This window comes from Stigmatopora argus, chromosome 12, assembly GCF_051989625.1.
Source record: "Stigmatopora argus isolate UIUO_Sarg chromosome 12, RoL_Sarg_1.0, whole genome shotgun sequence".
Lineage (NCBI taxonomy): Eukaryota > Metazoa > Chordata > Actinopteri > Syngnathiformes > Syngnathidae > Stigmatopora > Stigmatopora argus.
The window spans coordinates 11,154,989-11,176,765 of NC_135398.1; the positions used below are offsets into that span (position 1 = coordinate 11,154,989).

The following is a 21,777-nucleotide window of genomic DNA, read 5'->3' on the forward strand; positions in this document are numbered from 1 at the left end:
AAAAGGAGTATTTGAGTATATGAAGGAGTGGCCAGGCAATGTATTACTTTTATGGGCCTATTCATAATGCTTTAAAGGTTAACTTTCATTGTTTTTATAAAGTTTGATGTCACTTTATTGGCCTTGCATATCAAATTAGGTTGAAAATGCTCAGTGTCCCTTTTCAAGTTAATTCAGTCGGTCCTAGCACTAAATTTATTAATTCCTATTGAAGACTGACATATTTTAACCATATTTGTATTATTAGAGCTCTGTATAGATCAATTTGTCAGAAATAAATCATCTGTGGATTAACCCGTTAAACCCTGCTCTGTCTCCTACGATGCTGAACACGCTCCATTGTTAGACAAGATAAGACAGTTTTAGGCGTTGGAGTCAGATGCTAAAACTTAAAGTCTAACACTATTTATGTGTGGTTCTGAGTATACCTCTCAAGGAATAACATTTAAATATATGAATCGTTTCTGTCTCTTTCTGTCAAAAAGTTTCCCGACCCCTGGCATAATTATAACTATAATAATGTTAAATGTGTTACATCAAGTGTTAGCTGTGATGATACACAGTAATATGGTGGCATCAACAAGGCCCTAGCAATTTGGCCTTTTTTACATAAATTAAATAAATTCACATTAAACCATTTAGGAAAAAATACATTTTTTAAGGCAGATTAAAAAACTCCACCAGTGGACTGTTCTCCCAAAACAGATTTAAAGACAGTGAAGCTAAGATTCAGCAATTCACTCTCTTTATTTCACATTATTTACAATCACAGTGGAAAACCAGAAAATAATAGATACAACAGGGCACGTATAGTTGTCCTTCTGTTTTCTCATCCGATATCGTTCATAAAAGTGCCTTGTGCATTCTTACGAGTATTTGGCAAAGTGTCGGAATGCCAAATCACTCAAGTGTGATTTTGCCGTCCAAAACTGCTGCGCAGTGCCTCATTTTGACCAAGTCGATTTCCCTTTCTTCCTCCTCTTCAGTGCTTGACAAAAATCCAACGTACATAAGAAGCTGCACTTAAAGGAAAGTATTAAAAAAAAAAAAAAACGAGGGAAAAAAACACTACTTTGAGCAACTGTCTTTGATATGAAGGACTCTTCTCCTCTAAATAAATAGAAATGCCATATGAAATTTTTAAGGGACAGCCAGAAAGAAGACACTTATTTTTGGAATGCAAAGCCATAGAAAAGAGCTGGCCAGTCAAATGTTAGAAAGTCCTCCTCCTTTTCTTTTTTTCTTCTTTAACTGTCTGCTGCCGGTCGGAGGTTGAGCACGTGCCGGGGTGTCAAACGGGGGGACGTGCTCCTCTCTGGAGTTCCTCTGGCATTTCGCCTCCAGTGTCGGACCCTGCTCCGTCGGTTCCAAGTCAGCGGGCATTGCATGGATGGCACCGTCGCAACACGAGCACACCTGGACGACGACAACGGGTTATTCCCTTATACATATACATATTCCCTTAAAGCAGGGGTCTCAAACCGATTCCGCAAAGGGCTGCAGTGGGTCAAATCAAAATAAAATAAAAACAGCACCAAACTGGAGAGCAAAGAGCCGCTGCACCCGTGCGCGCCGCCATCTTGGATCCTTTCCGGTCTTTGTTTCAACCGATCCAATGTCGACAGTTTAACCAATGCAATCAACTGATTACACTAGCAAAAGGTGTCCGCTTGTTTGGTTTGAATGAAAACCTGCACCTTCTGCGGCCCTTTGAGGAACGGTTTGAGACCGCGGTCTTAAAGCGTTTGTACCTTGACATCGAGTACTTTAGGCAGGCACCCCTTCTTGATCCAAGGGTGCACTTGCATAAGCTCCTTCTTCTGCTCCTCCGTAAAGATGGGCTGTTTTGTCTGCAGCAGGCTCAGCCTCTTGCGGTCCTCTTGCAGAACGTCCTGGATGTCGCTGCGGACAAAAAAAGTCGCATATTTCACACATCTCGTAAGTAGACAACATCTGGCATCCTTCTGCCAAGTAATTGTAATTTGAGTTAACTTTCACCATAGGGCACAGTTGTACGTCTCGCTTTAGGCACTCACCGTGATGGCAGCTGATAGTTCATCATGACTTTGTCATCCGTTTTGGCCATGAGGAGCCACACCGGGTCGTGAAGTACGTATTTGATGAAGCGCTCACTCGGCTCCATCTCGCCGGCGCTGCTCGAGTGACCTTTCACCTTCAGGCTATTCTGCGAGGAGTCCACGCTACCAAAGTATTTGCTGCTGTTGCTCCCTGCCGAGAACATACGAAAAGACATGTATTTTAGATGAGGACCTTTCATATAAGGGACTTGTTATTTATTTGTTTTTTTAAAACGTTTTTATTCCCTCATTCATTATCCGTAACGCTTATCCTCACAGGGGGCAAGGGGGCACAGGAGGGGGGAGGATAGGTGCTGGAGCCTATCCCAGCTAACTACCGGCACCAGGCAGGGGACACCCTGAATCGGTGGCCAGCCAATCGCTGGGCACAAGGAGACGGACAACTATTTACACTCATACCTAGGGTCAATTTAAAAGGGTTCAATCAACGTAGCGGGTGTGTTTTTGACATGTGGGAGGAAATCGGAGTACCCGAAGAAAACATCCAAACTCCACACAGGATGGTCCGAACCTGGGGTTGAACCCTTGGTCTCAGAACTGTGAGGGCGACACACTAACTACTCGACCAACGGGCAGCTTAAACTTTTTTTAATGACATTAATTTAGATTATTAACATCCCACTAAGCAACATAGAGGCATGTTGCATGAAAGCTGGTGAAAAAAGGAAAAAAAATACTATAAAAAAAACGGACAAAGAACCTAAAAAATTACTTGGGTTCCAGAAAAGTTCATAAAACCTACGGGTTATCAACCCACCTGCTCTGCTTCCGGAAACCCCGCTCGACGAAGTGGCGCTGTTGGACGTCCTGCTGTTGGACGTCCTGCTGTTGGACGTCCTGCTGTTGGACGTCCTGCTGTTGGACGTCCTGCTATTGGACGTCCTGCTATTGGACGTCCTGCTATTGGACGTCCTGCTATTGGACGTCCTGCTATTGGACGTCCTGCTATTGGAGCTGGTTCCCGAATACGAGTCCTCCTGCAGGATGATGTCCAGCATGCCGCTGGAGGACGAGTTGTTGTCGCTGTTATTGCCGTCGCCGCGGGAGTTTTCCTGGAGGGAAGCAGAAACAAAGAGTACTTGAAATACAAGAAGTAATCATCACAACTTCATGGACAGATTGGAGGTCACCCAAAATCACTTATTTTGAGGCTAAATGTAAAAAAAATTCCAAGACACTCGGCTGTACTTTGACCACCTGACTGGATTAAACTGGCCGCATATTCCTTTCATGTGCTATTGTAGCTCACTTAAAGTCTGCAATAACTACACTACATTTGCGTCTCTGTCATTCCTCCATAAAGACCCAGTGACATTGTTTTTGCTGTCATCGTCATAGTCGTCACCATCTGCTATTAGAAGTAGAGGCTTCAAACCTTGCGAGCCGACAGAAACCTTAAATAAAGTCAGTGGGTGAAGTCGTGATAGGTTTGTGGCAGAGCTCGGTCCTTAAATATGTACAATTGTGAGTCAGGATAGTTGTTGTGGGATGGGGAGGAGAGAAATAATTCAAGCTTTCATGGACATATGGAACTCAAAAGGAATGGGAGTGGACAAGGATGTAAACTTTTCGGACGATCATCCTACCTCGCTTCTGCAAGCCCTCAGCCTAGAAGAGAACATGCCTTTATCCCAAGACAAATGCTCAGAGAAATGGTTCGTGCCCCCGTAAAACAATGGTCCAGTTGGACCAAGGAGACTGAGAGATGGCTAAAGGGTGTAAGGAATAATACATCATGTGTTAACACCCATTTGGCCAAATCTGGCTTTTTACACACGGCATAGAAACACAGGGTTTGATTTGAAAAGGATTTTGAAATGGAATTCAATGAGGAATCAAATTGCCATTCACTTCTGTGAGAATCACAGAATGGGCTGGCCCAATAATGGGGACTTTCAGTCGGGTACATAGTGACTGTTTAGGCCGAGTGGGTACAGTGTTCCCCCGCTATGCCTTGGAAATCGGGGGGTTTAGGGCACAGGCGTCAAAATCAAGGTCCAGGGAAAAAAATCAGCTCCGCCACGTGATTTTATGTGGCCTACCAGAACCAATACAGTAACGACTTCATACTTTTTGCAAAAATAACACCATGGCAGAGAGATATAAAAATAAAAACTCTCTAAATGAGACATTAGGCTTTAATATGTTTTAACTGCCCTCTGATTTCCCAGTCACAGCTGTCGTGAGTGTCGTGAGGGGGGGGGGATGAGTTTGACAACCCTAGTTTACAGCAGTTGTTTTTCAGGGGTTCTAGAGAACACACTGACACTTTGACTTTAAAACACTTATTCCAGTTACAATGTGTACAATAGGCACAATATGACATGTGCTTTACTGGACAGCTGCCAAAGTGCTCCAATAATTTAAAAATGATTCAACTATGAGAAGTTAATGTCAGATAAAATGGTGTTGGGGCAAAAATATGAAGAAACTAAACTAGTCTACTAATTTCTTGGTGCAATAATAATAACAGAACCATAACCAAAATTTGGTGTTATTTGCTCTGACCACTTTTGCACATACAAATATGAATTTTGTCACTTTTTGCCCCATTTTTGAGTTCTCAAATTCACCAAAGGGCAAAACTAAAAGTAAGTGAGATGTCACTGTATTTTGACAGAGCGTCGATTCTCTAAATTCACTCTTAGGAAACACATAAAATCCATTTTATAAAAATAAACAAATGCTGTGAGCTCATGTAGCTGTTTATAAAGTGCCAAATAGCTTGAAACACGAGATGTTTTGCTTTAGCTTTATGCTGAGATTTCATTTTTTTGAATTGGAAATTGGGTACTTATTAAAATCCCTCATTGTGGCCGACATTAAGGAGGACAATATGCAAATTTTGAACGAACGTAACCTTATCCAGGATAGCTAAACTACACCGCAATGGGAGACATTCTCTTTCCATAACAACATAAAAACTCCAGTGATTTAAAAAAAAAAGGATCCTGCTTGGTCTGGCCTGCTCTCACTAATGTTCCGAGAGGGACGAGCAACTTGCTAACTCCTTTGAATAGATGGTACAATAATCTCATGTTAGATCAACTCTTGACTTGAAATGACAATTCAAGTAGCAGCAGAATCGCGCACAGCTCTATTTGTATTTCCTCATTTGCTTTCCAAATCCATTAACTAGTCTATGAAGGGGAATTACCCAGGAGTGTTTTTTTTCTTTGACACAGGCAATCGGAAACCACTTGATTTCGAGCCCTGTGTTAGCCTGAAATGTATCCCCCGATGGGAACGGGGGTTCACTGTACTGGGAGATTTGTGAAAGAAAAATTAAAAGTATTGTTTCCTACCTGATTGACCTCTTGGGCTTGGACCCCGGCTGCCGCCTTCTCCCGTTCGGTCCCATTGATGCCTTGACCTCCGGGAGGAAGTGTCGTGCCATCCTGTCGATCCCCGGAAAGCTCTAACTCCAACAAGTTCAGAGGGGAGCTGCATCGAGACTGGAAGAGCGGAGGCGAAGCCGACTGCGGCGTGGAGGCTCGGGACTGGCCCTCGGCTGGTGCCTTGGGAGCTTCCGAAGAAGTTGGAGGGAAATAAAACGATGGCGTCACATAGCCCACTTGAGGTGTAAACGGTGTCCGGGGGTTGAACATGGCCGGAGTCATGAAGGCTGCATGTGCTGGGAAGGGGGGTTGTGGGTAAGGTTGGCCCTGGCTGAGGAAATTGGCAGTCTCTGGAGGGTACATGGGTTGTGTAGGCCCAGGCCACAAAGGAGGGTAAATGCAATTAGGGAGCACCAGAGCCATTATGGGGGCGACCATTGGTGCAGTGTAGGAGGAATGCGAGACCTCTGGTGGGCAAGGAAGGCCCCCTTGATTGGCCGTAAAGTGCTGCAGAGGGGGGTTTGCAGAGGGCACAACAGAAGTGTCTCTGGGGAACGCCTGGAGAGGGTAGCAAGGGTAGGCCATTGGGAAAGCAGAGTGAGATTCTTCAGAATCCGACCAGGATGTGGGGTTAAGGCCCGTGTTAAGGGGGGGACCTCGCAGTTGCTGATGTCTGGGATACGACACGGCGCTGTCTGAGCTATCGGTCTGCTTGGCACGCTTGGATTTGGTCTTCTTGTTGCGTACGCCGCATCGTGTCACTTTAGGCGCAGTCTCCGGGGCCTTTTTCTTCCCGGGCTTAGCAGCTGGCGGCACTGTAAGAAAGGAAATTTGCATCCGTTCAAGAAAGGAACATTTTTCGTAGCGGAACCGATTCAAGGTGTGCCCCGCTTACTGCCCATAACTAGCTGGGATAGGCTCCAGCAACCCCAAGACCCTTGGGAGATGAATGATTTTTTCCCCCCTTGCCATAAGAGTACTATTGTAAATATTTATTGTTACGTGTGATTTTGTTGTTACCGTCATTGCCACTCTTTTCTCTCTGGCGCTCCAGGTACTGCGAGCAGTTGGCTTTGAGGGCCGTGAGCCTGCGAAGTTCCTTGAAGCTCAACAGGAAAGCCTGTTCCTCCTTCTGGGTGTGGGCAGCCAAAACCTGCTTGGTCAAACCCGTTCTCCTGTACGACTCCCTCTCTTGGCCCCGAGGCGAAAAGGCCTGAGCTGGAGCCACCTGTGCCGGGTTGTGGCTGCATTCTGCCGCTTCGCCCGCTCCTGGCGTGTCCTCCGTTATCTCTGTAAGGGTGACATTTATTCATGTCATGATTGTATGTTAGGGGGGTAGAAATAGCAAAAACAACAGGACTTTGATCCTTCTTCAGTTTGCTTTACCTGATTCCTGTTGAGGTTTCTTGTCCCCAACATGGACTATGGTGCTCCTGTAGCTACACTGGCTGGTGATGGACACCACACTTTCTGGTTTGTCAGGTAGAGGAAGGGGCAGAGAAGTGCCCACTACTGCTCTGGTTTCATCATTGGATTTTTTATGTGGCTGATCCTTCAAAAAGGCTCCTTCTGCTGAAAAGAATGAGAATGAACAAGAAAAATTAAAACAGGACTCTTCAGAGTACGGGATGAATAAAGTTTAATCTAATCTAATCTTTTTGGAGCATCTTTTAAGCAATTAACCCTCAAGTTGGCTAGTAGTACCATATGTTTAAAAACACATACTGTATATACATTGTAAGATTTTTTAAGTGTTATCAGTTTGAATAAAAGATGAAAATGATGATCTTCGGGTGACAAGACAATGTTTGCACGCTTGTATGGAATGACATACCTTGAGAAACTCGCATTGTGCTGCCATCTTTGTGTTTGTCATCATCAGATGATGTGGTGTTAGACGACGATTGGCATTTCCTCTTTACAGCAAAGGGGACATTGCAATTTTCCAAATACCTGCAGAGATTTTATAAAAATTAATGGAAGTATTAAACAGCAATCCACCAATAGCACTACAAGGACGATAACAGCTGCAGAGACCATTACTTGATAATGTCATTATATATTGGTGGTTGAACTAGAAATGTTTCTTGCTTGCATTTTAACCATATTATTGCAATATGCTTTACTCAAATAAAACAACTGAAAAGAGTAACCTCATATTTACCATCCAACCACATGCTTTTCTAAAATCCTGCACAAAGTGCATAGACTAATTCCCCACCCCTATGTTTGAACAAAAAGCACATCCCATGGCAGCCCTTGAGGAGTCATTTGGAGACCCCTGCTTTAAAGTATCTTCACTGACATGGATCCCTGACAAAAGGTACTGTACAGTTCAGACTTGAGATCTATTAATTGTGGAATTTTACAAATCCGATGACATCATTGCAAGAGGTTATTTTCACCAGTTGCATTGTAATGTTCGTACCTGATAACACTGTCCAGACAGCTAATTTGCTGGTAGGAATGGACCGTCTGGTCATTGAGCGGCATCTCGTTGTGGGAAGAGGACCTGCTCTCTTCCATCGGCGTCAGGTTCTCTCTCCAGCTGAGGTTGGGTAGGGCAGAAGCGTCCGTAGGCCGCACCACTGCCAGGCTCTTCTGAGCAGCTTCTATTAGAGCAAGGGTGTCAGACTCGGGTTGGTTCGCGGGCCGCTTTAACGTCAACTTGATTTCACGTGGGCCGGACCATTTTAGATATAATATTTAGATTTTTTTATTTTTATAAATGGATTAAAAGAACTGGATTAAAAGCCTTGAATATTCAGTTTTTTTGTAGATCTAAAACAATGTTTATTTTAGCTTTTTTATACATTTTTAGATTTTATAAAATGATTTTTGAAATAAAAACAGAAAAAATGGATTAAAAATTACAATTATTGATTTAAAAGGGGGAAAATAAGGAAATTTAATATACATCTACACTCTTCATTTTAATTTAATCCTAAAACAGAAAGTCGGCACTCATGATTTACTTTCCCGGGCCACACAAAATGATGCGGCGGGCCAGATTTGGCCCCCGGGCCGCCACTTTGACACATGTACTAGAGGGATGGCATTAACGAGGTGAACACAACGATCACTCATACAATCAAAGTACAACATGCAAATGTTGGACTCACTGCTGCTTTTTTTGCACTGTTCCTGGTGTTTCTGGAGATGGACACCCTTACAGACTTCCTGGAAGGTTCGCTACACAAACAGAGACAAAAGTGTTTGCGTTAACTCTCTGCATTCAATATATGAACAGCACAATTAAACTCTTCTTGTGCTTAAACAAAGTTTGATTTGTTGTTTTCGGTGTAATATACCCACCCTGGAAAATTATCTTACTCAGTAGATATAGAAGGCTTTTACTTGTACAGGGAGTTTCTTGGGTTACAATGTGCTCGACTCGTGTGAACTGCATATCAACTCACCGGCCGGGCTTTGCTGATCACATCTTCCTCCTCGTCATCCTCGAGATGAAACTTGGTGGCGTTGTTGAGGCTGTCGCTAGAAGAGGTCATGCCCAGAAGATGATCAGTGCTGTTGAGACTCCTGTAGCCACTGGACCCACTGTTAAGAACCGGCTGAAGAAAAACCAGAAGATATTTGATCAAATTTTATGTCAGACCCATTGTGAACTCTAATGATTTTATTGATATTTCCTTACAGAAATAGCTAGTAATTTGGATACAAGTACAGTGTACTGAGAATAAATCTTGTGAAATACTGCTTGTTTTTCAAGTAGAATCATGTTTAAATCTTTTTGGTCTGTGTGGAGAACTTTGTGGAACCTTCTCATTATACTTATTGCCATACCTGCAGGAGGAGCCTGTGGATCTGTTCAGTGACCTCCTGGATGTCCGAGTCCATGGCCTTCGTTTCAGATGCAGCAGAAAGCGGTGGCATGAATATATCCTCGTTCACGGGGCCCCTGCCGTCCAACAAATACAAATATTAATTAAACAGCATGACAAAAGGAACTAACAAATTACTAAAACTATTTTTCAGGAAGTTTTACTGAAGACTTTACTTCAAAAACAAATTTGCAGCTTTAAACTGACTAAATCAATATCTTACTGTATTTTTACAGAGTACAAGTAAGTTTTCAACCTGTGGACAATATCAATCGTCAAAAGTCAAAAACTCACGTCCGAACATTGTGTCTCCCGACTACAAAGGACACTTTACGGCTCCATGGGTTGACAAAGCTGGACCAGCTGGTATCCAGGATGACATACTCCCCATTGCGAGCGCAGAATCGTATTGACGAGTGGTCAAACGGCTGCCCGGCGTATTGCAGGACTGGGATGGGATAGGGGAATGTGAGATTAATTTCGGGTAGAGATTTTACAGATTCTTTATAGAACCATTAGACTAAGAGGTCAAATTATTAAACTTTTCATTTTCATTGTATATTGGTCATTTTAAAGTACTCACTCTTTCTGTGAATGGCCAGCATGATGGGCCTATCATTAGGATGCACGTGAAGGAGGAGCGATGTACCAATCAGGTCCTGGGGGAGATAACCCAGGAGAGGAACGGCTCTGAAACAAACAGCGCATTCAGTGAGTATATTTGTTAGCAAATTGACAACATACGCTTTGTTGGGATAACGAATATCTAGCCCACCGTTCATCCACATCCTGGAACACGCAACTCGGGGAATGCGTTGTGGTGAAAACACGCTTGTCTGTCGGAATTCGAGGTGCTATCAAAAAGAGAAACACTTATTACTTTACAGACAATCGGTAACACAATTGTACAAGTAAAAACATATAGTAGCGTTTCTCTCAGGTGCACTTTAGCTCATTGTTTGCCACTGACAGTGATAGATGTCTAATCATTTTGACTGGCAGGTCAGGCAGTGTACACGTTAATACTAAAACCTTTTGAACTCAAAAATGAATTAATGCACCTAATTATTTTATTTACGGATTCCAATCCGAGCCAGCAAAGAAATAGTTAAGCCTCTGTGACATCATTTGAGTCCCAACTGTGAATGTCAAAATACATTAAAATAAACATGCTTAGTACTACATTTATTTCAAGATTATTGACTGTGTGCATGAACATGTGATTAATCAGAATGATTGTTTGCCATTAACCCAATGATTTTCTTGTCCTAAATAATTGCCCAGCCCACAATACATTTTTAATTGTCCACTTGTATATTTCATATCAATGTGTTTGTCATGTTAGATAAATATGTCTGTGGCAGAAACGCACTATTACTGGATTTAGCATTTTTTTAAGTATTGACAGAGCTACAATTAATGCCCAAACAAACTATATGTTTTCCTTACCATCATAACCTGAGTGAACCCTCTCAGCCAGGAGGAGGCAGCAGAACTGGTCCTCGGCATGCGCAGCGACTTGTACTTTCATCAAGTACGGAGTCATTCGAAAGGGATAGTACTGCATGTCGCCTTTGCACTCCTTACTACCACTGAAACAACATATCAAAAGGGGGCAAAGAACAAAAATGAATAAAGAACATTCATTTCCTCATTCCCTGCCCTTTACGTCGATATACGTTCAATCCATTTGAAGTGCGAATTTGTTAATGGCTGTGGAATATAAATATTCACTGACAGACCAGATTTCCCCATTAAAATTGATTTGATGTCTACTGACGTCAATAGCAGCAAATAAGTTATTGAGAGCAACATGAATGGTCATTTTTTTTCCTCGTCATGGATAAGCTTAGCACCGAAAAGGTCAGTCATACATCCCATATGTATAACTGTGGTGCACGCATATGATGTCACAAAAAAATACATTGGGAGCGAGATAAAGGCATGAATAGAAATGACGAACAGCAGATGGTCCACTAACAAGGCAAGGCCAGTGTTCACTCACCTGATACGGCAAAAGAAGGACTTCTCCTGCATGCAATCCGGCGGCAATGACTCTGCAATGGGGAAGAAGTCTTGTTTTAATTCAACGGCAAAACAGTAACACACAACTTGGCCCGTTTCTGGTCTAATGAGGTAAGTGCTCGGATTTTCATGAATGTCATTAATGCGCAGTGCTGCCTGAATTAAATAGGAGAATTTGGCACTTGCTAGTCGAGAAAAACAAGCAGTGACGGAGAGAACGTGCGTTGTGTCTTTTTCCACTCAAGTCTAGGTCATCAATATGTTTTTACCCTTTTAATTTCAGCACAGCAGGGGTGTGCAAACATCTTCTAAGAAAATATGGGCGGGCTAAGTTATTTCCTGACAAAACAAATTCTGAACATTTCAAAATTGTATTATTTACAAACCATTTTGTGACAATCAATTTAATAAAATGAATGTCTTACATCGGAGTGTATTAAAAGAAATGCATCTTTAACCATACAATTCAAGAATAGTGTTGGAATATTCTGTTGTAGATCAACCAATTATTCAAATTACATGTAAATTAGCTAGGCTAAATGTTTTCTCACCACCTCACCAGCAATATATAACCACTCATTTGCATTAAACATAATGAACCCTCATCAGTCGTTTCAATGGGACAAATATGTTAAGTGCACTGCACTATATGTAGAGTCTCACTGTAAAGTAAATTGTGTGCACTGAATAACCATTACTGACTTTACAGATCTAGGTCAACCTACCAGCGCCGGTGCACATGCTCCAAGATGGCAGCCGGTACGGTGTGGTGAAGCTGTAGAACATGCTGACATCTTGTGGGATCATGAATTCCACAAACTTGCTGTTGTTGAACACCTCCATTTTGCAATTCAGAATGGAGGAGGCCTGCTCGGAAATGTAAACAATCTTTCCTGTGATGAGCGACACGGCCACTGCAAAAATGTCCTGTGAAAAGGGCATGACGAGGCTCCAGTTCAGTCACGAGAATGCTTGAAAGATTGAAATGTAGATCTACCATATCCTACTGGTACAACTATTCAGACACTTACATTGTTTTTGAGGGTGTATTCAGAGGTTATGCTGTCAATTTCTTCGATGGTATACGAGGATACGTCCAGGCCAGAAGGTTGACTGTCATTAGTCATCAGTAGCTGGTAATACTCCTCATTGGCTGCATGCAAAAGCATAGAAACTTCATTGAGTAACTATTGAATTGTGACAGATGTGAGAAATATATGTATATACAATAATACCTTGACATACGAGTGCTCCGACATGAGGAATTTGAGATACAAGTAAAATTCCGAGCAAATATTTGCCTTGAGATACGAGCATAAAAGACAGCCATTTCAGCGCACTGTCTTTCTCGCTGCATCTCCCTCGTGCAAAGATCTCTACGAGCTCTGGGTGGAGGGTTGCATTTTTTCCGTGTTATTTGAATTAAGGGAAACACAATGGGTCCAAAGCAAGCCGGTGCAATGAAGGGTAGTGCAAAGAAAAGGCGTATGATGACAGTTGAAGATAGTTATTTGTTACTCTGTTAGTAGATGGTGAATTACAACCAATAAAAATATGTTTTTCCATTGTAATATCCTGTTTTTCGGTGTTTTCTTCAGAAGGTGGGAACGAATTAATTTGTATTTAGTTCATTTCTAAGGGAAACGTTGATTTGAGATACGAGTAAATCAACATACGAGCTCATTAAGCTCGTATCTCAAGGTATGACTGTACAAAGAAAGAAATGTGGCATCTAAATCCACATTATCCGTTGTAAATTTCCTGCTCAGCAAGAGACGTGTTTTTTACCTTCCACCTGTTTGATGCAGCGCAGGGCATACTTGAGGGTATTCAAGGTGGTGGACTTGCTGCCATGTCTTTTGTCATCAGGCACCTGGAGCTTCAGCTGTTTCAGGGTTTTCAGGACTTCCTTCTGAGCCTTGGCTTTGGCCGATTCCTGACTACTGCAAGTGGCACATGCATATTTTTGCGCAGTCAGATATATGCAAAACACAGCACCACCAAGTTAGAGGATCCGGTTTCAGGGGGTTACATACCTGCAGCCGCTAGTGGAAGGGTTGTCCTGCTCAGAGCTGAGCAAACTGAAGGCATTGGAACTACTGGGAGGAGATGAACTGTGAGAGTTTGAGCTAGGGAGATAGAGAAGATATATAGTTTTACCACCAAGCTAAATACTATGAAAAGCAATTACCTGGATTTACAACTTCAATGTTAATATTCACTTAGCGTATTTTCTGGACTATAAGTCACACCTTTTTCATAGTTTTGCTGGGCCTGTGACTAATACTCAAGGGTGACTTACATATATGTATATTTTTCTATCTGACCACCGACAGCCTGTTATGTTTTTATTTCTTTTGGCTATAGTTATCTGAAAATTGTGTTATGTAAATATGATAAAAGATACCTATTTAGCCTGCTGTTCTCCATTTTACTATTTTTACCATGATGTATCTGTTTTTTTCTTGGTTTCTGATATAATAAATAATTGCTCTCCCAAAAATGTGACTCCAGTGTGACATATTTTTTTCCTCTTTATTGTGCATTGTTTAGGTGGGACGACTTGTACTCAGATGTGAGTTATAGGCTGAAAAATACAGTACGAAGCTTTCTTTGCTCAAATATGATGGCATGCCTTGACTGCTCATGACTCAACTTTTGGTGGGCAACAGAAAGGAAAACAAAACCTAAACAGTGACTTGTTACTTTCTTTTTTAATTAAATCTTTGCCTTTCTAACCCCTCTCTCATGTTGGGCAGCATGTATGTCCTTCTGTGTTCCCAGCATTTATCCAACAAAAAGCACGTAATTTCTTTGACATTTGCTATCGCTCATAATAGCGTACTCGCTTGTCAGCCAGGTGAGGGGATAGTACCTCCCAGGGAGCTCTTGAGATGCTGGGTTACATAACAAAGAGCCCAAACTGGCATGGTTTGTGGCGTGGTTAGGTTCGACCTGGAAAAATATCCACCCGTGTTGACGGCTTTGTGGAGGGGCACAGGAGAACAAGGGGGAAAGGCTCCATGCCGCTTTGAGAGAGGGGCTGACAAAGGACGAGGTACTCCTAAAATGTCAGCGGCACCTTGCGGACCAGGTGACTCAGCGGGGAGAATATGTATTTTTTTTTTAAATAAAGCCAACATGAGCACCCATTATCACAACACTTATTGGACTGTAATGGCTTTTTTTTTTTTAGATTGGGAGTGGAATAATTGGATTTAGATGGATATAGAGATACAGATAGATATGATACGAGCCAAAGTGACACACAGTAGTATATAGTATACTATATACACACTATATGCTAATTAGACTCCCTTGGCAAAAGTATGCACTCAACTACTTCGAATCTATGAATGCAAGCGGCACCCCATTCTTGATCTCTGATTTCACATTTATATCACACCTAATGTATATTAATCTATATTGTACCTATTCGTGTGTATGATATGTATGTATAAAATCTGTAATTTTACATAAAGTATGTCACTAACCCGTGGACAAAATTTACCAGTCAAAACTAACACTACAATTAGGAACAGCAAAAGCCAGGTAGCGTACGCGCATTAGTTTGTATTAACCCACAATCTTAACAAGCAACCCGTTAATCCCATAATGGACTTTGCGACACACACTCATTACAACTAAGGGTCCTTAAATAACTGGCTAATTGGGTTAAGAATAGAATAGTATTCCCGTAATAGAAACCTGTGAGCATTTAATGCAGTTACATGTCGTGCCCCAAAATATACCAACTCGTTATAGAGTGGACAGGCCCGATGTGTACCAAGCTTTTATTTGAGGCTAAATGGTTGGCACTGCATCATTAGACTTGAGAGCTTCCGTTTCTCTCGCCTTAAATAAGAATAGTCCTGTGATGGTGGAAAATTCAACACTGAGCAGTAGTTCAATAATACATATATTTTTGAATTCTTGTTACATGGACTATATATACACACGCTGTCTGCTTTTTATACAATTAGGTGATTCACAAACACTGCCCCCAGCGCATTATGAGCAGAACATATCTTGTTCCGAACTCATGTATTTACTTAACTATTCAAAATGTATATTTATTGTTTTTGGTGCCAGGCAGAACAATTAAATGCTGTTGTGAAAGATCACTGCCAGCACTCTCAGTCAAAATGCTAGAGTTGATAGGAGAGAATGATAGTACATAAAATGTTGGGTCCCTGAGATCACTGACGATAAATGATTCAGTTTCATTCTTATTCCAAAAACACAACTTTGCTAGAAACAATGTGTTGTTGGCATTAACAACATATTTTAGTTTAGTTTAGGTTTAATTCCCTGTTAAATATGTTTGGAAAGAGTGGCATTGAGCATATAAATATATAATACAACTATTTAACATTTTTTAAGATTACAAAAAGGTGAGCAATCAAGCAGCGCTAATAAATGAAACAAAGAAGATCGAAAAAGACAAATAAAAATGTAAATAGTAATAAAAGATAAAAGACATGAATAACTAAGGAGGTCACCAAGAGAATACATTCCTTAAAGTGTATGCCCATTATATCCAAATCTTCTGTTGTATCATTTGTAGCAGGAATGCCATTTAGTAGATTCTCAATATGGTTGGGGGCAAGGTATTAATGACCCCCTTAGAAATTAAGATGTATCTTTGAAGTCTATTTTGAGAGTTATTCTATTTAAGATATGACAGTTCTGCTGTGCCTTGCAGTGGATCTGGCAAACAATATGCTCTGGTGCCCCTGCAAGTGCTGGGTGGGACAGTTCTATTCACAAGACAGCAGAACAAGCTTAGACCAGACGTCAGTTTGTCATCTTCGTGCTTTGTGTGACGCAGAAATTATTTAATACTTCATAATGCACTTCACTCCGTATTTCCTACTACAGGGCAAAACGCTTAACCCCAAGCTATTAACGGATGTCCGTCATGGTGACTTCCCTGACTTGCACTAAAAATACTCCGCTTAGACTCCCGAGAATAGTGTGCCGCTTTCGTGAATAGCAACCAAGGGGAGAAGATTCCAAGAAGAAAGTTGACTTGGCAGCAGCAAGTGGGTCAGAGAGACTGAACGGTCCTAACGCTGCAAAAAGTGTGTCCGTATTAGTCTAGACAATGGTTGAAGATCAGGGGAAGGTGGTCTGCTGAGACTCAAGGTGCTTGAAAGTTTTGCATTTTTGGATTGTGCTAAATGCATATTTTGTTGTTTTGTGGTGTGGATTTTCTCAGCGTACTCTTTCCTCCTACATCCCCAAAAACATGCATCGTAGGTTGGTTGAACGCTCTAAATTGTCCTTAGATAGAAGTGTGAGTCCGAATGGTTGTTTTTCTCGCTGTGCCCCGCATTTGGCAGACAACTAATTCAGGGTGTACCATGCCTTCTGCACATTCTAAGCATGGATAGGCTACAGCAACCACTCTTGTGGCGAATAAGCATAACAGAAGATGAATGAGACAGTGGATCATTTTGCTAAGGAAGCCATTAAGTGCTGCTTGACGGCGATAGACATCTAATCAAATAAATCTAGGGGGGATGGCAGTGAATGATCATGTCTGAATGCCAATCAAGATGGATTGGACGTCTTTTGCCGTCAAGGTCAGTAATGAGTATCTAGCTTTTCTGACAGCCAGGTCAACACTGCAATTGAGAATCTGTCTGGAATGACCTGGTACCAGCAGACGCCCCTCCTTCAAAAAGACCAACATTTTAACCAAACTGTAACACAACTAAAAATATGACATCACATTTTGTTATACATTTAGTATCGACAGAAGACTCCTTCCTGATTGAGGCTCATTCCTGTTTCTCTCTGGTGAACAATCCTTCCTTCCTTAGCATAATGTGTGCAAGCAAATGTAAAAATAAACAGTCGACCTGGTCAGGAATGCCCATTCTCATGAGGATGGTTAATGTAATGGAGACCCTACTTGTATGTGTGATTTGAGAGGTGACTTGTTGAACATTTCTAGAGAACCACTGCCATGAAGTAATCAGGATCGTTAGTTTCATATTCTGCATTCTTTCTACCACTCAGAGGCCCACAGAGTCAAAAAGTGAGAAAGTGCGCCCTTAACTCCGCCCGGCAATAAACATGGATAAACAATGTGTTGCCATGGCGATAAGTGAACAGTTAGCCGGCATGACACTGTCCCTCTGGTAGTTTGTGGAAAGCCAAGTAGCTTGTCTGTCGAATGACAACAGGCCGGACTTCCTACAGAGAGCAGTCGCCTTTCCTTTTTTTGTTTTTGCCAAGCAGACTAACTGCTGAATAGTGCCATCTGTGAACAGGGACTCACGTCAGCACTTGTTTTGACGTCACGCCGCAGATGCGTTTAATCCATTTCACGAACTTTTGGAAATGTCTGAATATTTAGTTGAATCGTCACACAAATTATATGTTGTGAAATTGCAGCGTACATGTTGAGCCTAGTTTCTATGACTCCTGCACCATTATCCAGTTGTGTGGGTTGCGTTTTGTGATTTTTCTTTGCAATTTTCAGTCTGCCCTCTGACATGTTGGTTATCTGAAGTACAGCACACCAACTATAGGATTAGTAGTCACTAAAGTTACAAGTTTTTTCACCTAGTTGTGTGTTGTTTGTCACATTTAAAAAATATATATTTAGTTCATTTTTCAAATCGCTAAAGTATTGGCACTGGCCCACACTGCACAGTCTTGCTATCAGTATTAGGGGCCAAAAACGGTATTGAAACAATATTCATGTGGGATTACTTTTAAAATAAAAGTGTGCTATGTAGTAGTTTTGAGTTTATAATTGGATTGTGGGCATGTCAATTGAGTCATTCATCCTTTTTCTGTACTGCTTATCCTCACAAGGGTTGCGGGGGGGTTGTGTGTTGGATCTAATCCCAGGCACCTCTGGGCACCCTGAATTGGTGGCCAGCCAATCAGAGGGCACAAAGTGACAAATAACCATTCACACACACATGCATACCTAGGGGCAATTTAGAGTGTTCAACTAGCCTACCTTGGATGTTTTTGGGATGTGGGAGGAAACCGGAGTACCCAAAGAAAATGGATGAAAGCCCAAGGGAGAAAATGCAAACTCCATACAGGAAGACCCAAATCTAGGATTGAACCCTCGATCGCAGAAATGTGAGGCAGACACTCTAGACACTCATCCATGCAGCCACTATCATCAAAATCAATTGAAAGGTCATATTAAACGTGATCAAAAAATTGTCGTGATTGCTCTTCCGCAATAATGATATACACGACATAAAAACCCTATCAAGATATCAAAATGACGCTTAACGCCATTGTGATGATGATTGTGATGTTTTGGAACCTTGGGTGTAAAAGTCTTAAGTTGTAATTGAGATTTCTTTTACTGCTTATAAAAAATGTCAGTTGAAAATAAGAATTTCAGTAACTTTAGGTGGAAGTAGTGAAGCAAAACTTGAGTTGCATGACTTACCTCTTGTTGCTTCCAGAAGACTCCAACAAAGCGGAATCTTTGCTGTTGCTGTGGGAGCTGCCCGTGGACTCGTGGCCATTGCTCTCATTCCCATGGCTCTCGTTGCCGTGGGACTCGGTCCCGCTACCGCTGGACCCGCTGCTCTTCATTTCCACGTCCTCCTCCGGTAATGAGCGAGACCGAGAGCTCTTGCGATGCTTTCGCGGCGCGGCGGGAGGAGGATCCTGGCCGCTACTGTCGCTGCCCTCCGACGGCAGGCCCAGCTCGGGCCCGCCTTGACCGTAGCTGTTCATCCGCTGCAGCTGCCCCCTCGGCACAGAGGTGGACGCCCGGCAGTCTGAAACGCCATCTTGGTCCTCCAGTACTGAGAAGCAGTAGTGCTTGGAATCGGAATCTTCTGACATTGAGAGGATGAGCTAACTTCTTATTGTTGTAGGTAAAATGGAGTAGAACAACCACAATCACCCCATCGCCACTAGTGTTGTCGAAAAAATGGAAAGCGATTGATCTGCTGAGAGAAAAACAAACATAAATCATTAGGAGTCATGATGATACATTTAAATAGGAAGTTTGTTCAGAATCTGTCACATTGGTGCAGAAAGATGTGGTCAGCCACCAAGATTGACGCAAACAATTTAATTTCTGTCTATGACCGGGTTTTTCAGGATTATAAAAAAACTGCATATATCAAACACTTGCATTTTTGGAGGGCTATTTAACTTTTTTTTTTTAAATCAAAAACCAAGAACAATCATACAATGAAGTAACAATAGTAAAATAGAGAACAAAGTAAGCATCTGTTAACAAAACAGTTTTTGAGATAACTATAGTATTAAAAAAGCAACCAAATAACAGGCTGTCGGTGGTTAGAGAGAATAAAAACATATATTGCATCACAGCATGGCTTGAAAACTGTGTTTAGGGTATAATATCCAAGAGCAGGTTTTCTTTTATTGAGTATTAAAGCCTTATTTTTGGTTTGTGGAGGTCACAGCAATCATGTTTCCTATTATTGCTAAAATTCACTAACTGTGTGATTTTCTAAGTAAATACATTAGTGGACAGATATCATTTTATTGCAAAATTCCATCTTAAAAGGTGGGCCCATAGCAACCACTTGAAGGTAGATGCAAGGTTTTGTAGAGTAAGCAAACATTTCTCCACCCTTGGGCTAGAACATTTGTAATAATCATCACATCACATTACATAATTACCCCTGGATTTGATCTCTTTTATGTTGCCTGATGCGTTTTGAACCAACGTCATTGAAGCACCGAGCTCGGGGGGCCTCAAATTCTGACTCCTATTAGATTGCATAGTCGACTTCCAAGTAATGTCCCTACAAGCAGTCTCCAAATCCTACCACTAACCGCTGCAGAGATATCAAACATAACAAATCAATTCTATAGAAATGTACTTGAAACGTTCAACACATGGCAAGGTTTATCTTCTGACCTAAAAATAAATAAATAAAACCTGCAGGTGTGTCTCTGATCTACAGTGCAAATGTTAGAGCAATTTCAAGCTGTGAAGCCTTTTAGAAAAGAGACTGCTCAATCTAAGCCCTCCAACCCTTTCAAAAGGAGCACCGGTCACATGAAACACAAACAAATTATTTACTTGAATGTCATGTCAGATTGCAACATTGTGTTGTTGTCATTTTGTGGCCTTTAGTAACAACTCCAGCCAAGGGCGCAATACACCAATATGATAAATGGAAGAGAATGCGAAAAGGTCTGCTATAGCGATTAGAACGTTGGGGATCTTTCCAAGAACATTCTTTGGTTAGAGACATGGAAAAGGTTCACAAATACGGCAGCAAGGATATATTTGGGTGGGAAAGTGACAATGCGTGTAGTTACAACAACCAAGAAGACCAACCTAACAACATTGTGTTTGAGGGAAACATTTCCACATGCTTTTGCGTCTATTTCGATTTAGTAGCAATACCGCTGCTAGCAGAACTCTGGTATCCAGGTTGAGGATGAAGAAGGTCTGATATTTATCATTTCATTTTTTTGTCTGTTTATCCCATTTCAGGTTTAAGGGAGCTGGCGTAAATAAATAAATTCTTATCCCTCAAAAACTTCATAGTAAAGTGGAAGTATTAACTAGTGCCAAGACAGTATCTTGAAGTGTTTCATCTTTACTCAGAGACTAAACATCCTGTATGATTGATATCTAATACGATGAATTTGAAGATCAACCAATTTTTTTCCAATTTAATCCCCAAAGATAATATGGAAACAACTGGAATCTCCTTTCTTGTTTTTGTTTTCAACCCAGGTAAAGTATGCTTATTCACTCAGTACCATTAACTTAAAGGATCTTGGCTTAAGACAGTAGACATACTTGCTTTACAATACCTTGTTCATCTTAAGGATTTTTTGCCTATCATTCAAGTGATCACTGTCATCATTCGTAGAACATCAACACTTAAATCCACTCTTTGTATATGAAGATGACGCATGACACCTCAACAGTAAAGCTTTTTAGCTGTCTTCTACATTGAAACAAGAACACAGTGAGGTCATCACAGTGAGCTAGTTGGATTTAACAAGACACATAAAAAACAATCACTGGTTATATATTAGCCATTTTAGACAACATCACACACTCAAATCAAATTACAAGTTGCTCCAGGCAGTCAAAAAATGGATCCGCTTTCTCTGTTAAACAACATTGAGATGCCCATCGACAATCAATGGAAAATTCAAGAACCGCTTATCCTCACAATTGAGGACCGACTTGGGATTGAACCCTTGACCCTAGAACTGTGAGCCCGGTAACCACTTACCCACCGGACCACCCATTGGGTAAATTTTAAAAAATGGCATTTGAACATACCATATGGGTCGACCGCTACAGTGTATGTGTTCACAGATTAGAAATAATAATTGTCTTCGATGACGCTTGCATGCCTGGATGAGGCAAACTGATGGTGAGTAAGGAAACCCGTGCCTGGGCGCTCATTTAAAAACAACAATTTTCTCTGATTTCTCCTTTTGGTATTCCTACTCGGGTTGCTTGTTTGACCTACA

The 21,777-nt window shown here is 41.5% G+C and overlaps 1 protein-coding gene across 6 annotated transcripts; it reads right to left on the bottom strand.

The window, feature by feature from the left end:
- Positions 1–728: 728 nt before the first annotated feature.
- Positions 729–19,267, bottom strand: per2 (period circadian clock 2). Of its 6 annotated transcripts, none has more exons than XM_077615556.1 (23): positions 18,737–19,267; positions 13,341–13,433; positions 13,093–13,247; positions 12,336–12,457; positions 12,030–12,231; positions 11,285–11,336; positions 10,729–10,871; positions 10,055–10,133; positions 9,863–9,969; positions 9,574–9,727; positions 9,242–9,356; positions 8,857–9,009; positions 8,560–8,629; positions 7,866–8,049; positions 7,272–7,390; positions 6,824–7,009; positions 6,458–6,727; positions 5,405–6,252; positions 3,054–3,151; positions 2,857–2,978; positions 2,037–2,229; positions 1,752–1,902; positions 729–1,416 (listed from the first exon to the last, which is right to left on the bottom strand). In XM_077615556.1, the coding sequence occupies exons 1-23, from the start codon at positions 19,138–19,140 to the stop codon at positions 1,207–1,209; spliced, it is 4,230 nt and encodes a 1,409-aa protein (XP_077471682.1). In that variant the 5' UTR covers positions 19,141–19,267; the 3' UTR covers positions 729–1,206. The 6 variants fall into 6 exon arrangements, with proteins under 6 accessions (XP_077471682.1, XP_077471680.1, XP_077471681.1 ...); XM_077615554.1 differs by having other exon boundaries at positions 2,857–3,008; XM_077615555.1 differs by having other exon boundaries at positions 2,857–2,927; positions 2,973–3,151.
- Positions 19,268–21,777: the final 2,510 nt, after the last annotated feature.

What these genes read in the sequence shown, in the direction of transcription:
- per2 (XM_077615551.1), bottom strand. Translation starts at nt 19,140, where the DNA reads ATGTCAGAAGATTCCGATTCCAAGCACTACTGCTTCTCAGTACTGGAG. An exon ending in GGTTCACTCAGGTTATGATG is followed by an intron (nt 10,134 to 10,728) that starts GTAAGGAAAACA and finishes TCTTTTTGATAG; the next exon opens with CACCTCGAATTCCGACAGAC. An exon ending in GGGAGACACAATGTTCGGAC is followed by an intron (nt 9,357 to 9,573) that starts GTGAGTTTTTGA and finishes GTTGGACGGCAG; the next exon opens with GGGCCCCGTGAACGAGGATA.